General features: G+C 33.3%; 2 protein-coding genes across 2 annotated transcripts; one reads left to right on the top strand and one right to left on the bottom strand.

The window, feature by feature from the left end:
* The first annotated feature begins 533 nt into the window (after positions 1-533).
* On the top strand, positions 534-2,721 carry LOC121127433 (chymotrypsinogen A). Its single transcript, XM_040722776.2, has 5 exons — positions 534-768; positions 829-1,604; positions 2,132-2,216; positions 2,276-2,467; positions 2,534-2,721. The coding sequence occupies exons 1-5, from the start codon at positions 648-650 to the stop codon at positions 2,665-2,667; spliced, it is 1,308 nt and encodes a 435-aa protein (XP_040578710.1). The 5' UTR covers positions 534-647; the 3' UTR covers positions 2,668-2,721.
* Positions 2,722-14,056: 11,335 nt separating this feature from the next.
* Positions 14,057-17,048, bottom strand: LOC139906282 (uncharacterized). The gene is made up of 2 exons (XM_071890859.1): positions 14,404-17,048; positions 14,057-14,366 (listed from the first exon to the last, which is right to left on the bottom strand). The coding sequence occupies exon 1, from the start codon at positions 16,903-16,905 to the stop codon at positions 16,309-16,311; it is 597 nt and encodes a 198-aa protein (XP_071746960.1). The 5' UTR covers positions 16,906-17,048; the 3' UTR covers positions 14,057-14,366; positions 14,404-16,308.
* Positions 17,049-17,766: the final 718 nt, after the last annotated feature.

The raw sequence follows: 17,766 nt of genomic DNA, 5'->3' as shown, positions 1-17,766 counted from the left end.
GTGTTTAGCTTTGATGTAATACACAATCCTTGGTTTCAAAGTCAATTTGTCAATAGTCCCTCCTGCAATCCCTTTTACTTAGTTGAAGTTACGGCTATCAAAAGAAAGAGGAGGAGGTAAGAGAAGTAAAGGAGATTCAAGGTGACCAGATTTTTATTCTAAAATTTTAGTGTCTGGTTCTAAAATAACTAGGGTAGAGCAGAATTGCTACACTTTTAATAAAATATGACATTAATACATTAGACTTAGTTAATGTCTACTATTTAAAAAAGTAAAAACCAAATATGTAAACTTTGATTTCTTGAATTTTTTGTAAGTACTATTGGAACTCATTTTTAGCGTTCAGCAATCAAAAAAAAAAAAAATTCCAAATTCAATTAATCATGAATTGGATTATTTAAAAAAACGCAGGAATAATAAGGGGCCCTCAACTGTAAGATATATTCTTATACTGTAAAACGAGACAAATAGGACTACAGAGTGTTGTTCTATAATTATGCCTATGAATGTGATTTACGTACATAAAATAATAACAAGAAGCTTTTTAGATGTATCACATCTGTGAATAAAATGGAGAATTCACGGATAAGTTTTCCTAATTGATTTAGTGAATAAGAGAGAATCACTTGATTTCAAGCTCTTCAAAGATGAAGTCGTTATTAGTCATTCTTCTTGGAACATGTTTAGCCCTATGTTCGTCTGATAATATTGATGTTAAATCTGGAAATATCCCACTTAAAATACAAGGACGATCCACAGAGCAATGCGGTAAGAACTTAATCTATGTAAATCATAACTCTGTTGTCTATGTACATAATATTATATTAGGCTGTGGGTATACCCGATATGGAACGTCTGCTTGTGATGGATCCTCCTCCAGAATCATTGGAGGTAGGAATGCCAAGGATCAAGAGTATCCCTGGCAGGCATTAATTAAAATATGTAGAGATGGAAAATGCGGAATGTGTGGTGGTACCCTCATTAACTTTCGCTATGTCCTCACTGCTGCTCATTGCCTCCAGGATAAGGGCGTTGTTACACCCATAAATGGCCTAACAGTCACATTAGGAACCCAATCTCAAACAAATAGTAATGCATACACTAGATCATATAGTGTTGATTCAATTATAATTCACGGTGAATATACTGAATCCACGGTGAGGAATGATATTGCTCTGTTAAAATTATCTTCATTGGTCGAGGTGAATGATGGAACGTATCCAGCATGTATACCTACAGATGAAAATAAAAAATATGTGGATCAATTAGTTGTTGTCTCAGGATGGGGAAGGTATTCTCTTTCTAGCGAAAATTTAAGCCCTCTATTGAAAAGAACAGGCCTTAAAGTCCTTAGCAACTCTCATCAATATTGTATCAATGGAGCAGGATTAAATCAAACCCCAGTCGACTCAAAAATGTGTGCTTATGAATCAGGGACGGACTCATGTGCTGGTGATAGTGGAGGCCCTCTTATTCTTCCCGAAGATGGACGATGCACTATTGTAGGTATTGTTTCCTACGGAGTGGGTTGTGCTAACGCCTTTCACGCTGGAGTATATACTAGGGTAACGAGCTTCTTGTTTTGGATTAAGTATTTGTCAAAAGTAAGTTAAACTGCTTTCTAATAGTATATGAATAGAATATTTAGTAGTGTTGGATCCGTCCAAGGACTGCAATCCTAATCTGTCTTTTTCTCATTTGTCCGGTTTTTTTCAGCATTAATCAGTCCTAAGGAACGATAAGTCGGTCCTTCATTAGTCCTACACTCCTAGCTATCTTTTTTTAGTTTCTTCACTCCTAACTAAGATTTAAGGAAACAAAACCAAGAAAAGAATTATTGATAGCTAGAACGTACATGTAATACAGGAAGTAATATACGTTCAGACCTCCTACTTTAAATTTATGGTATTTCGTCTTTAAAAGAGGTTATGATAAAACTTCAACAGCTGAAATGATGACGTATGTAACTACGTCATTTGAGCTCTTGTAGATACCATAAAAGACCAATAAGGATCGTTCCTAGGACTGACAAAATTATTCAAGGCCGAACTGATAGGACTGCAGTCTTTTTAGCTTTTTTAGAACGATTTAACACTAATATTTAATCATTAAAATATTTTATTTATCAAAGGATGGTGGATGTATGGAAAATAAATCCCCTAGGAAATGTGATTTATCAAGTACAAATCTACAATCTCTGACCGGAAATTACAGGCGTATGTTTCTTTATTAACCATAATTCATAAGACAATCTTTGATTTTTTTCCCCTCCTAGTAAATGACATTCAATCAAGTTGCACCAAGGGAATTTGCTATGCCTTTGATAAGAACATAAATCTCTGTAAAAGTTTCAATGCACCTGGCAATCAGGGTCTAAATTGTCCATACAGTAATCAATGTGATCTTCGTGAAGTTCTTATTAATGTCTACGAAAATCCAAGTCTCCCCAAAATCCACAACTTAAACAGTAACAAAAATATCTTAAAACTATTTTTAACCTGAATAATATATTAATTCATCAATTTTGAATTAGTTGCTGGAATCCCTCTTCAATGCAATACGAAAACAGGAGACTGTTGTGACACAAGAAACCCCAACAATAAATTATGTGATGAATTGAATAAAGTTGTTGGAAGTAATATGTTTTCGAGAAAGGGCAAGGCCTAATCTCCTACTGATTTTATTTTCAATAATTTTTGCAATAAAGATTATCAAAATCTATTACTAATTCAAAATGTAATTTACTTTTCAAACATGGGGAAAATATTGTTTCATCATTCAGCCATTAATTAATTATACACAAAAAAATCTTTGCGAGTTCGTTATTTAGAAACGTTCAATCGTAAAAATTGATATTATCTTTAATATACATCTACGTATATGGTTTATATTAGTAAAAGAAAGTTTATCTGTATGTGTAAAAAAACCGTGCATACGAGGCTGTGTTCTTGCTTGCAATCCCAAGTGTCCTGCAAAAGGTTTGGTTTTGTTACACGGTAAACACTCTCTAGGGAAGTTTCTGACGTCTGCTCGCAAATTAGTCCAAGTATAAAAAAGTGAAACCCTCCTTAACGTTTCTTTGAATTATGATGTTATTTATACTTCTAGAAAGAATGTCTGCAGTATGATTTAACTTTCCAGCAATGTGTTTGATATCACAATTGAATTCTACTATGAATTGTACGGAACTGTCTTGGTGTCCAAGAGGGATTGCGAATATCAATCGCAGTAACTAAAGGTTTCTGGTTCGTGAAAACTTAAAAAACTTGTCCATCCAAAGCCCATACAAAATGTTTGATGTTTTTCTGAACACCTAACCATTCCCTATCAAACGTAGAATATTTATATTGTGTCGTTGAAAGAGCCCGAGACCAAAAAGCTAGAGGTTGCCAGTGCCCGTTCAACTTTTGCTCGAGAACAGCTCTCATCTCTGTATTAGATGCATCAGTTGTCAGGGCTAAAGGCAATGAACTATCTTTGAATGCAAGCGGAGTACTTTTAGACAAAATATTCTTAATACATGTTCTGTATTCCAATTAAACTTTACATTCTTCTTTAACAGGGGGTACAAATGAACTGTCCTTTGAAACAATCTTTTGATGAACTGAGAGTAATATTGTGCCATGCCCAAAAATCTATGCAGTTCATCTTTTTATTTTGGAGTTGGTACTTTTTGGAATGCCTTTACCTTACATTCTAGAGCTAAATTTTTTTTTTTTTTTTAGATTCTAAAAGCTTTCGATGTATTAGAATGTCAGAGGACGTCTACCGATTTCATGAAAAACTCACAATATTCAGGGGAGAGGATCCTACCAGCTGTTTTAAGTCTTGATAGAAAGACTTATTGTATCATTGTTTAAAATATTGATGTGATTATCAACTGACTACTTTACTATGATTTTTGAGGGTATAACTGTTGCGTCTTGACAAAAGTGGCGAGGTACCGATTATTTATTAAAAGGAGGGATCCATGATGACCCGGAGAAATGAGGAGAAGGAAAGACGTGGAGGAATAAGGACAAGTGTTGCGTCTTGACGAGGGAGAGACGCAAGCTTATTTATAATAGGAGAGATCCAGGATGACCAAGAGACATGAGGAGAAGAATTCACGTGGAGGAATTATGTAACACTGTGTCTTCTAATTATACTCTAATATATTTACAAAAGACGAGACTATTTATAATACGTAAAACTCAGTACTTATAATACATAGACGAATATACAAGAAGATAAAAACCAGAAAGGACATATTAAATACATAACAACAAGGCTTATTTATAGGAACATCAATATTCTGAGTAAAACAAAAACCTACTCCGGCCTATACATTGATTATAAAACTATTTATACTTATAAGAAGGTAATGCAGTACTTTACAAATGTATATATACATACAAGAAAATACAATAAAGAGAATCAGAGGGAAGAAGACACGAATACATTACAATAACGAAAGTATTTATAAGCAAAATGTTTAATGAAGATATACTACGTATAATTGACTAGACGTTTTTTATGCGTTAGTGTAGATTTGAAAACGTTACACTCCATGAAATTGTAATTTATTATGAACCATATTCTCAGAATAATAACTAATAAAACGACAAAGTAAGAGTATTTCGAAATATATTTGAAGTTCTAAGTTTAAAATAGAAGACTTCAATTAAATATAATTTACATACTAAAAAATAAACCATCATACATTTATGTTAAATATACAAGATTAAACAATTGTAATCATATAACTAAGGGTGATAATTTTGGTAAGAATGGAAAAGCGTGCGAGGAGAAAAGAAGAATTACTTATGGCATCATTGATTAAATAATATATATCTTCTTCTATCAATCATGAACGTTATCATTCCCGCCTTTATTATTCAATATTAATATAATATGAGATGGTGATAGTCGATAGAGAACTGAATAAAATCCCCAAAATGACGTCGCCTTCTGTCTGGATTTATGAAAATGGAGGCCCAGGAATTTGGAAAATACTTACCGGATGAGAAACAGATGGTTTGTCGGATTTGTCGATATAAATGTGCCTTTAGTCCCCTGTCTAGAATTACACGCCACTCATTATCCTCATCTCATAACAAGAGTATGGATATTCATCTATAAAATCAATTTGACGATGAATACATCAAGTCAGACTTTAACTTTGATCTCACAACGATGCTTATTGCATGTAATATAACCTTATCCATTGCTAATCATCTACGTTCAAAAAATTTATGGACAAATACAAGGGTAAACATATCCCTTCCCGAGGAACCATCATTAAATTAATGGAGGATGTTGGTACTGATGTCATATATAGAAATACATATAAAAATGTTTTAAGTCATCCACACCAAATGATGATCAAGTTATCAGTAAAAAGTATTTACGAATATCGAAATGGAACTTTGAATTTTGTACTATCTCTCAGTAAGTATTCAATTTTTTTTTTAATCTAACCATAAAATATGATTCTATTTTAGCTAAACATATCAAGAATTATGAAACACAACTCAGTAAAGGGCAAAAACAACTGCTTAAATGGTCACAACAACGAGGGTAGTTACATTGGGTGTTGCATTATAATTAACAATTGTGTATATCCTTCATGATAACAGTATGTTGTTATATAAGCATACTTAAATAAACGGGGAAAATCTTTTTTGATGCTCTTAATAGGGAGTAATATCGCCGGACATTACTACATAATTAGCTTTTGCTCTAAATCTTTACGATTAATTTATTTCTAACATTTTTTTATTAATATATTTATTGTCTAATTTTATGATTTTGACATTTACTTTATTATTAATAATTAGTTAGATCTCATCGGTAGAGATATATCTATCCTGTGCACAATTGTATATAGCAACTTCCACATGAAGAAGAAGGGTGATTATCTTTTTGATTAAACTCCACGTCTCGCTTGTGTATTGCAACCTAAAGTTATGACATATTTAACTGAATTCCGATGTTAAAACAAGAAAAACATTTCTGGATCAATCTATTATTTCAATATTCTGTATTTATAATTTTTTATTATTAATAGTTATATGATTTTAATTGTTTAATTTTGTATATTTAACTTAAATGTTTAATGGTTTATTTTTAGTATGTAGATTATATTTAATTAAAGCCTTCTTTTTTAAACTTTGAGCTTCAAATATATTTCAAATACTCTACTTTGTCGTTTCATTAGCTATTATTCTGAGAATAAGGTTCATAATGAATTACAATTTCATGGAGTGTGACGTTTTCAAATCTACTGTAACGGATAAAAAACGTCGAAGTCAATTATACGTAGTATATCTTCATTAAACATTTTGCTAATAAATACATTCGTTTATTAGCAAAATGTTTAATGAAGATATACTACTATGATTTTGAGGGTAAAAATCATAATAAAGCAGGCAGATGATAATCACATCAGTATTTTAAACAATGATACCATATGTATTTTTCCCCCTCCTCCTCGCACGCGTTTTCTCTACAATATTATCAACTATACATATAACTAATAATAACAATGAATTATAAATGCAGAATATTGAAATAATAGATTGATGCAAATAATATTTTCTTGTTCTGATATTGGAATCCAGTTAAATATATAATAACTTTAAGTTGCTAAACACAAGCAAGATGGGGAGTTTAATCAACAAGATCATCACCCTTTTTTCCTAATGTGGAAGTTGCTAAAATATAATTGTGCACATGATAGATATATCTACACGGATGAAATCTAAATAATTATTAATAATGAAGTAAATGTCAAAATCATACAATTAGACAATAAATATACTAATAAAAAAAAATGTTAGAACTAAATCCATCGTAAAGATTTAGTGCAAAAGCTAATTATGTAGTGATGTTCGGCGATACTGCTCCTTATTAAGGGCATTAAAAAAGATTTCCCCCCGTTATTTATACTTGTGTAACAACATACTATTGTCATAAAAAATACGCAGAATTACTAATTATAATGCTACACCCAATGTAACTATCCCCGTTGTTGTGATCATTTAAGCAGTTGTTTTTGCCTTTTATGAGTTTTCTGAACACCATTTCTTGGAGCCCATCAACCATAGCTAAGCCTTAAGTGATAAAAAGTAATATTTATTGACTATGTAATATAGGAAAACCTAATGATCATGCCCAAGTCTTTAAGTGAAGAAACTAGTGTCAGACAAACTAGTTGCAAACCATCCAAAGCTACTACCCCCGTTGTTGTGACCATTTAAGCACTTGTTTTTGCCATTTAATGAGTTGTGTATTATAATTCTTGATATTTTTAGCCAAAATAGAATCATATTTCATTATTATAACTTAAAAAAATGAATCCTTATCGTACGATGGTACAAAATTCAGAGTTCCATTTCGTAATTTGGTGTGGATGCCTCTAAATATGCTGAAAATTATCTTAACATCACAATTTACAAGGGGGGTATTTCTATAAATGACATTATTACCAACATCCTCCATTAATTAATCCTCGGGAAGGAAAGAATTTACCCGTTTATTTCTCCATAATTTTTTTTTGAACGTAGGATGATTAGCAATGGATAAGGTTAAATTACATGCAATAAGCATCTTTGTGAGATCAAAGTTAAAAGTCTGACTTGATGTATACTTGATTTTATAGATGAATATCCATACTCTTGTTATGAGATGAGGATAACGAGTGGCGTGCAATTCTAGACAGGGGACTAAAGGCAAATTTATATCGACAAATCCGACAAACCATCTGTTTCTCATCCGGTAAGTATTTTCCAAATTCCTGTGCCTCCATTTTCATTAATCCAGACAGAAGGCGACGTTATTTTAGGCATTTTATTCAGTTCTCTATCGACTATCAGCATCTAATATTATATTAATATTGAATAATAAAGGCGGGGATGATAACGTTCTTGATAGAAGAAGATGTATATTATTTAATCAATGATGCCATAAGTATTTCTTATCTTCTCCTCGCAAGCTTTTGTATTCTTAACAAAATTATCAACCTTAAATTTTAGTAGAGTGAGTATTTGTGTAAGAGTGCGAGAAGAAGGTGGGAGCGAGTTATATGGTATTATTGTATTAACACCATTGTTAATATGAGCTGGCTGTAATATGATTTGTGGGGAAGAAAACAAATTACTGCTATAAAGAGGATAAACTTCTCCATTTAAATAGCATTCGTGCAGGGAAAATATTATATTTATATTTAAATTCACATATATTTATTTTATAATGCATTTTTAAATCAATTTACACCAAAGATAGGCGAGAATTCGAGAAGTTAACACACCCACAACTTATTAAATAAAGAGCAAAAAAAGGAGTAAGAAGAGCACATGAATCAACCATTTTTCCTTTTCTAATCAGCATACTTAGTCTTTTATTACACCGATCCCTTCTTTATTGTTGAGGACTTTGTTATGGAAAATTACCTTTAAAAATTAGAAAAGAAAAAACCGTTTTTGCGTTTTGTGCTCTTTTTTTAATATTATTATTATTATTAGTTTCAAGATCGTTGTGCTGTTAGCATTTTCCTCTTATATAAGAGAAATGGAGAGTAACGATGAAGATTTATTAGAGAGTAATCTTCTATATTATTAGAGCAAACATTGTTTTTTAGCCGACGCCTAATTACTCTGGACAATGCCGAGTACTGCCGCAAGTGGTTAACAATATAGTGGAAAAGAATAAGTAGAGACTCAAAATAATCTCTACCCTTTTATCATGATTTATTCGATCATAAATCATTGTAATTAATTAGAAATAAGACTACGTGAAAGATTGTCTAAGTCTCCAATGAAAAAGGGAGGATTGACGACTAAAAGAGAAAAAAAGTACTTATACATTGTCGATCAAGTGTAGACGAAGGGGTCCGCAGGATTATATCTACATATATATATTATTTTTTTTTTTTTTTTTTGGGGGAGGCCTGGTTTATGGAATTTTTTAGAAAACATATTTAAATATTAAATTTCTTGGAAAAAGAATTCCAAATCTCTACAGCTGTTCACAAAAATTTCAAATATTAAGTTTTTTGGAAAAAAATCTCAAAAATTCATAGTTATTAACAAAAATTAAGTTTTTTGAAAAAAATCTAAAAATCTACAGTTGTGCATAAAATATTTAATTTTTTGAAAATAAAAATTCAAAAATTTAACTACAAATGTTTCCTTTATTGGAAAAAAAATCAAAAATCCATAGATATTCGCAAAAAATTTCAAATATTATCTTTTTTGCTCTGCTCCATAATTTCCCCGAATGACTTTTTTTCTAAGAAAATAAACATTTTAAAAAATTCTACCCCTATTTTCGCTTAAAATGTTTCATTCTGACCCAAAAAAAAACTATTCAAAAAAAAAATCCTTAATTTGGGTGGGGAAGGGGGGGGGGACTATACCCCATCCCTACGGACACCTCTGGTAGAGTCTACATTAGAGTAATTTCAATTTTTTAACTTATGTGAAACCCCTACAAACATGGAACCTTTATCTGTAGCTTAAGAATGCTTATATTATTTTTGGAATTTAAAAAAAAACCACTTCCTGCTCCCCGTAATAAATAAGGGGAAGTACAAAAAATATTGTTTAAAAAGAAGTCCTTCGTTAAATAATTATAATTTTAAATACATCCTTAAATTTAAAATTGGGGATCATCATTAATAAATATAAAAAAAGTGAACATTTGAAATTAATATTAAGATGAATATGGATAACAAAGGCGTTGAAAAAATTTGAGTAATTACTGACAAATAATTCTAAGCAACGCTGGGTACTACTGCTAATTTTATAAATAGATTAATATTTGCACATTCTCTGCAGGTTGGAGCCCTTGGTTGAATCCATGGCTGAGTGTCCTTTAAAATTCAAACATTAATACTTAAAACACTGAATGGAATTCTTAAAAATTTGATCAATTATCAACCGCTTTATGTGGGCCGTACCCACCAGTTCAGAGTGCTTTTGAATTTCAGCGTTTTTGCAATCGGAATTTTTAGGGGTTACTGAAAGTTTGAATGCACGTATATACAATGAATAAGAGAATGACTAATATTGCCCATTTAAGATTTACTTATCCCGGTATAATTGTTGTCCAGGATTATATCACCGAGTGCTCCTCTCTTCATATAGTGTCGTTCTCTTCCGTTATACAACTAGGAGCCAATAATTATGAAAGTACCAACATCTTGTCAACAAGAAAGTGCGTGGATCTAGACCCGGGAATAGAGTCCCGGCCATATCTTAAGAACCATATCTTAAGAACTACTCCGAATTTATTTATATGACAAAAGGATCAAATAAGAAGTGGGCTATTCCAATTTAAAGTACACTTGTATTCTGTGCAAGCCGAGAAAATATCAGACTAATACAAGACCTAGAGCAAACCTTGTCCGTCACGTGAAATTACAGTATTCAGAACTTATAGCGGAGTTCTTAAATCTTCTGGAAAAGAATACAATGAAGATAGGTAGGATCTTAAAATACTCGAGCAAAGACAATGCTCAACCCTCTGTTCTTGGATATCTAAAAAATGGAAGTGATTTTATTAAGTCGTCCTGGGTTTCACAGTCCGGCGTAGACAAGGGAGTAATGAAATTCATTGTGGAAACTGAACAGGCTTTTCAAACTGGAGAACATCCGGCATTTATCAATCTCATGAACCCTACTAAGGAAGTCATGAGTAGAAGGTGACACATAAAACGCCAAAATATGTACATATTTTAATCATAAATTTGATGACTTTTGCTTAAAGACATTACAAAAAAATTATCCCTATCATGTTCTAGAGGGTTTAAACTATATCGACATGCAAAAATTCAAGAAAAAGTTGAAATATACATCGACATGCAAAAATTCAAGAAAAAGTTGAAATATACAGCTTCATTTAATAACTTAAATGACCTCCGAATTGGCTTCGACGTTTTGGGCCAAAAATGACCCTTTTAATAAATATAGTTGTTTTTTTTTTTAATTTAAGGAAGCTTGATTTAATATACATTCATTATCGAAAAAAATATATAAATTGATTTTAAGCATGAAGAACTCAGAGCCATGGTGGATTAATAATCTTTGTCCAACCAAAGAGTACAGAAGGAAACAACTTCCTGTAGCCTTTATATCCCAAGACAATAATTCAACCGATACTTAACTGATGAATCGAATGACATTTATTCAATACCGCGGTACAGGAAAATTAAGAAAGTCTTCCTTATGATAAATATTATCCTCCTGACAAATGCCTCAAGTGAGAGGCTCTTCTCCAAATCCAATTTAGTGTTTTGGCCAAGCAGACGGAAAATGTTGGATAAATACTTTGAGATTCAGCAAATTTTAAATGCCAATGACTATTTATAAGTATAAATGTTTATTATATAAACTAATTCTAACCGTGTTAATTTAAATATAAATAAAAAATCCGATTTAAATAAAATGTTGGATAATATAAAAAAACTTAACTGAATGTATTAGAATGAAATAATTCGTACATGTCTATGTGGTTAGACAATGGAATAAAAAAAAACGATAGTTTAGGTGCAGGTTAAAGAGGATATCTATCATTAATTGTCTAAAGAGCGTGGAAAGATATTCATATACTCGAATTTCATATTATAGAATTCAATTACAGGTTTTTCAAAATATCAACTTTTGCAAAATACTGTACTCTGTCATTCCTGAAAATTTCATTTAATTCGCTTGATGTTTAAGAAAGGTGTGTGGTTTTAGTGAATTATCATATTTTATTAATTCACAGATTTTGGTGTAGGAAATTTGAGTAGACGAATATTTTCCTACGCTCTCCAGACAATAAATGATAATTATTAAAAAAAAAAAGAGGTTAAAAATTAAGACAAAGTACTTTGATATTGTGGAATAATAAAAATTAATGGTGCTAATGTCGGGTTAAAATTGATGTACGTTTCATTAACAGATTTCATGGGAATTTTCCAAGATACTAGATAAATAAATTTTTTAAAGTCCATTATAACTTTTATTTGATCCATTAAACGTTATTTGTAATTTTGAAGGCTATCTTGAGTTTACTTATTTTCAAACAAATGGTGCAATTAAACAAAGCAATGTAGTGTGAGAAAAAAAAATTAGACTGGATGAAATATTAAGAATTTATCTACATTAATTATGATTGACATGAATTTAATTTTCTCTATTTAAGCGGAAATTTCCAGCATTTCTAGGGGGATCCCCAGAACACTTCTATACTTCCGTGCACTCCTCCTGCAAGTTTTTTTCTCTCTATAATTCGGAATTTTGTAACATACCTACTTTATTTGCTCTATTTTTGGGGAAGGTATTATATATAATTTACACTTACATATATATTTTCATCGTGCACTCCAATCTGAGGTAATTAATTTACTGAAAATCCAAAACACTATGAAATCAAATATTCGTTATATATTTGGGAAGTTACCCACCTGTAATGTTCTACGAACACCACCAACAGACGGAAGCAACGGACCGGAGTAAAGTCAATAAGAACCCCTTTGGATTGGGGGTACAATCATACACTAAAACATATATTCTGTAAGGGATTACATTTAAAAGGATGTACATACTATGACTATTAAAATATACAAACTCGTAAAAACACAAGGTTACTATCTATTTAAAACAAATCCCTACGTCATGATTTAAAATTAAATAAAAGACAATACATAGCACCACCAATAATTATTTAATACACTCAGAGATAGACATATGTTTTTAAGCTTCGATAGCATACACAGCTTGATGAATGGGCCTAGCAAAACGTGGATGATTTATTATTGTAATATTAAATTGACCACATAATTTCAGTCGATTTTATAGTTTTATCTTCGAGTTAGTTACTCATTTGAGGCCCTCAAACAAAGCCAGTTAAAAAATAAACCTTAGACGTTTCTCCCTATTCTTGCTTCTTGTATTTAAATTTCATTTATATGGTATTGTGATCAACCATGCAATGGAACAATGCTAATCCAAATCAATTTTGCCCCCTATGCAATATATTATACAATAATATGTATATTTAATATTATATAGTTACACAAAGCTGAATATATTAATTGCCATAGACATTTATTATATTCTGAGAAAATTTGAATACCCCCAATAATATAATGAATAATTAAAAGAGTTTCTAGATGAGTATGGACTGCCTTTCCTTATTTCGATGCTAATATCATATAAGTTCAATCCTTGGAATCTGTTTCTTTAGTGAGCAAGGACTGACTCACCAAGATAACGAAGAGCTATCATCTTTTTGGATCAGAATCTTTCAAGATAATACGAATAAACACAGTTCATTCATGAATTACTCATTCTTATGAAGTTGAGGAAAGGGACCAACATTTCTTCTCATGAATGTCAAGATAATTTTTATTGAAGAATGATTACTTTCTTGCGCCTTTAAATAAAGACAACAACAGTTAACATCTATAAAGAATTTATGTTCATACAATTTATATAAATCTAAATACCAGTATGTTTATTGGAGCCCTCTGATCTCTTATGCAATGGAAAGAAATAACTATGTTTTAATATTTTGTTGTAGATTTTCTTGTATTTTTGAATTAGACACTCAAGACCAGTGTCGTATGTCAGGAAGATTTTTCGGTCCGCTTTACAAGGGTGAACGGTTGATTTTCAGTGGTGAACGTGGGATATTTAAGCAGGGCAAATGCTACAGCATAGATTAAATCTTGCAAGAATATCGTCCAATGGACTGTCTGACCATTATTTTCTTCAGGCAAACATTGGGAAAAATAAAATGAAAAGGAAAAACTCTAGACGGAAAGTCAATGCCGACCTATTCATAAAGGAAGGAGTATAATGGAGTATAAAATGTACGGTGCAAGAATGAGAGAAAATTTTTGAACTATACAATTAAGTCAAACAATTTAAACCTCCTTAAATATTTTAAAATAATAACGGATGAAGATAATGAACGAGATTATAATATACCATGAAACGGTTACATCGACAGTATACGTGGTGATGTGTTTGAAAAAATGAAGAAAAAAATGCATGTGTTCTTTATCATGATTAAAAAAAGAAGTTTTTCCTCTCTTTCCTTGACGCAAAGGTGTCAATCAAACTCTCCATGTCTTCATGGAGCACCTTGTCCACCATCACCCTGTCCATGTTCAAGAGGGTGAGGGAGGAGAGCCTCTCCTGGTCCATGGTGGTCCTCATGTGGTTCTTCAGCCTTCTGAGGCAGGAGAATGACCGCTCCGCCTCACAGCTGCTGATGTACATTGAGGCCAGGATAACGATCACTTTGTATAGCTCCGGCATCAGGCGGAACACTCCCGAGCTTATTAACTCCGCAGCAATTTGTGACGAAACCATGTCTTCTGTGTCAATATCTGCCTAGAGAAACATAAATTTTAAACATTATAATATTAACCTTGAATTGCTGGAAGATTGCATGGTCTGACTGGAGCTGCTCGAGTTCAAGTCTGTAGTGCTTGGCGACACGCTCAATGACACAGGTCTCCACTTCACTATCATTGACGATTGCAATGAGATCCATTGTGATGTTTGTATCGTCGGTGGCAAATTTGCCCTCAAGCTCTAATACAATCTTATTGATTGCAACATCGAAATGTGTTTCACGGAAGTAGGATTCAGTTGTTCCTTTCCACTTTATTCTCCTTGGAATCTTCGCCTCCTTGAATTCCAAATCAATTGAGTCCTCCTGGTCAAATACTGATTTCATCTCAGACGACTTCAACTCAGCAAGTTTCCAGATTGATTCAAAGATTTTCTCATTCTTAAGATCTTCAAGAGTCCTAATCACTAGGTTGACGTGTTTCCGGGCCTTTGTTAGGTCAACCTTTCTGCCTTGAAGTTCATCTGACAAGCTAGATGTGTGTCTGAGGAGTGTCTTCAACAGTTCAATGCCGAAAACAAATTCGTGATTAAAGATGATGTTAAGCAGAGAAGTTGCTGTTGAACTCGACAATGTATCTTTATCTTTTCTCATTATTATGAGGGTTTTCATGATTCTGACCATCCCTAGAGATACAGCGTGTACAGCATCGTAGCGGAGACTCCAGCGGGTAGCAGACTGGTTCTTCAGGGTCATCACCTTGGCATGCTCCTCATCTTTACTTGTTATCTTCACCGACTTGTAGATTGCTGACCTCTTTGGTGACCCTTCAATGAAGTTGTATAAAATTTGTACTGTCCTCATTGTATTTCTCAACAGGGTTATATCTGAGAGAAGATCCTTGACTACAAGATTGAGGACATGGCGTAGCAGTGGATGTAGACACACAGTGGGGCTGCTTCCTTCCACCTGGCGGCAAGACCCTTCTTGATGCCGGATATGTTGGAGGCACCGTCCGCGGCCAGGGAGACAGTGCGGGCGGGGTTAAGGCCGAGATCCTTGACAGCCTCGTGAAGCTTCTCAAACAAATATTTGCCGTCAGTCTGGGTAACTTTTACAAACTTGAGGAAGTTCTCTTTCTTGATGCCTTCACTCGTCAGATATCCCAGTGACAGACTGAACTGCTCCGTGTTTGACATATCTGATGTCTCATCAACAATCACAGAGAACCAGTAGTCATCATCGCCGGCACAAGTCTTGACATCTTCAATTATATTTTCCGTCACTTTGGATGCTATAATCTCTATCAGCTCATTTTGGATGTCAGGTGAAGTCTATTTGGCAAAACCTGCCCCAGCTGAACCAAATTTTTTGACATCGCCCTCCAGTTTATCTTTGAGAATATGATTGTCGTGTGAACGCAGGGACAAAAGCTCCAAGAAGTTTCCTCGATTGTTTTCATTAGATTCCGTCAACTTTTCTCTTGTTTCGGAATCGCCCCTAAAAGCCAATCCTTGCTTTGCAAGGAACCCAACAGTTTAGAAAAGATACCTCAAATAAGCTCGCCACTGCACGACTTCCTCAGCATGTTGAGACTGAACATGGCCGAGAACCGAGGTATTCTTTCTCTTTGATGTGAGGAAATTGATCCACTTTTCCATCGACAGTTTGTGTTTTTTGTTGTTAGAATGAACTTTCAACGAGGAACTGTTTTTCCATGTTTTGAACTCAAATTTCCCAAAGTTGGAAATGGAAAAATTTGGAACAGGCGAAACACTTGGCTGACTTTTCAACCTCGTCATATTCTAGCCACGGGAACTTACGGAACCAATCATATTGAAAGTCTTTGGAGTATTTGTCATCTATCTGAGGACTGTATGTTTGTAACTTGGGCTGTAGAGGATGATCTCTCTCGACTTTAGGCACAGTTTCCCACTCAGTCTCCACTCTGGTTCTGGTCTGGATGTCCTTCCGCTTTGGCTACCGCCCGGTAAGTATCGGGTCACCCAGCTGGCTCGTGAAGACGACAGGGTACTCTGGGCCTCCGTCCACAAACTCCATCTCCTCAGTCTTGCTCTTCTCACCTCCCTGGACATTGTCCCTAGTCTCAGAGTCCTCTGCAGAGGGAATATTGTTGTTGTTGACTACAGAGAGCTGCTCGGGAGAGAAGATTGGTCCGATATCGAGATTAGGAAGTCTTATTCCATGAGAAATCCGTCCGCTGGGGTAATTTGATGAGTCGCCATTATTTTCTGTGTCTGCAGTAACTTTCTCTTCAGCAGAAACGGACTTTTCAGATCTTGGTTCAGGCAGTAAGGCCTCAACTGGAGCAGGGTCATCGGGACAGGAGGAGGCAGTGACTGAGGATGAGGATGTAGCAGAGGAAGTTTTCTTAACAGCAAAGTTCAATGTTTTCTGCTTCTTATGATCAATTTTCACTTGATACTTGCAGCTGGGGTTATTCTTATGGAGTTTAACTTTGTGATCATTAAAGTTGTCCTTCTGTATTTCCTTCAGACAGATAGAACAAATCACCAACTCTCTGTTAAAATGCGTTTTCCGCTTCCTGTGATACATTTCTGATAATTAATAAATTACTGCAACAATCCACTCTAAAAAGTACATAACTATTATTTATGTCCCTTTTAAGCAGTAATAATTTAATTTATCTTGTATTCAATGAAACAAATTCTCACGCTCTTAAATATTTCAAGAGTACTCCATACGAAAAATGTTGTATGCGTCTTTTTTTTTTAATTTTTGACTGTAAAGTACTCTTGAAATAATTGCAGTAATTTATTAATTATCAGAAATGTATAACGTGAAGCAGGAAAAGGCGTTTTATCATTTATATTTATAAAATGACAGGCAATATTTGAAAGAGATATTACGGTAAATTACAGGATTTGAATTTAAATTTCTGCGATGAATTGAGATAGCCGAGAGTGTTAACTGTAGTTTAAAACCTCCGTTTTATCTATCTGACTTAATTTGGCCCCAATATTGTCTTAGAGATATAATTTATTAATTTACTAATTCTATAAATGTGCCGGTGAATTTTGGCTACTTTAAGTACAATTTGTGGTGCCTCCAAGGGATTAATTAGAATCATTTTTCATTTAAATGAACTATAATTTGTTGGAAAATGTATTCCATGTTCAATTTTGAGAAAAATTATCTAGCTTCCTTTTGGGTGGACGTGCTACAAACATGTAATTTTATTATAATGACTCAGTACTATTATGAGTTGGTCATAAGTTACATATATATAATAGATTTTAATAATTAATTATGACTTAATTCATCTATATTTACATACCTATATGATTGGTGGACGGTTGAGTAAGGTTTTTTTTTTTTTGGTCTGCTGAAGCGGACAAAGCGCAATACTGACGTACGGCCCTGCTCAGGACTGATACATATCACTTCGACTTGAGG

The sequence above is a fragment of the Lepeophtheirus salmonis genome, chromosome 1 (genome assembly GCF_016086655.4).
Source record: "Lepeophtheirus salmonis chromosome 1, UVic_Lsal_1.4, whole genome shotgun sequence".
NCBI classification, from domain to species: domain Eukaryota; kingdom Metazoa; phylum Arthropoda; class Copepoda; order Siphonostomatoida; family Caligidae; genus Lepeophtheirus; species Lepeophtheirus salmonis.
This window is presented reverse-complemented; position numbering and strand designations above follow the sequence as displayed.

Bases quoted from the DNA above. Each gene is read 5' to 3' on its own strand.
- LOC121127433 (XM_040722776.2), top strand. From the start codon at position 648: ATGAAGTCGTTATTAGTCATTCTTCTTGGAACATGTTTAGCCCTATGT. The intron at 769-828 runs GTAAGAACTTAA...ATATTATATTAG, and splicing joins ACGATCCACAGAGCAATGCG to GCTGTGGGTATACCCGATAT. The intron at 2,468-2,533 runs GTAACAAAAATA...ATTTTGAATTAG, and splicing joins CAAAATCCACAACTTAAACA to TTGCTGGAATCCCTCTTCAA.
- LOC139906282 (XM_071890859.1), bottom strand. From the start codon at position 16,905: ATGTATCACAGGAAGCGGAAAACGCATTTTAACAGAGAGTTGGTGATT.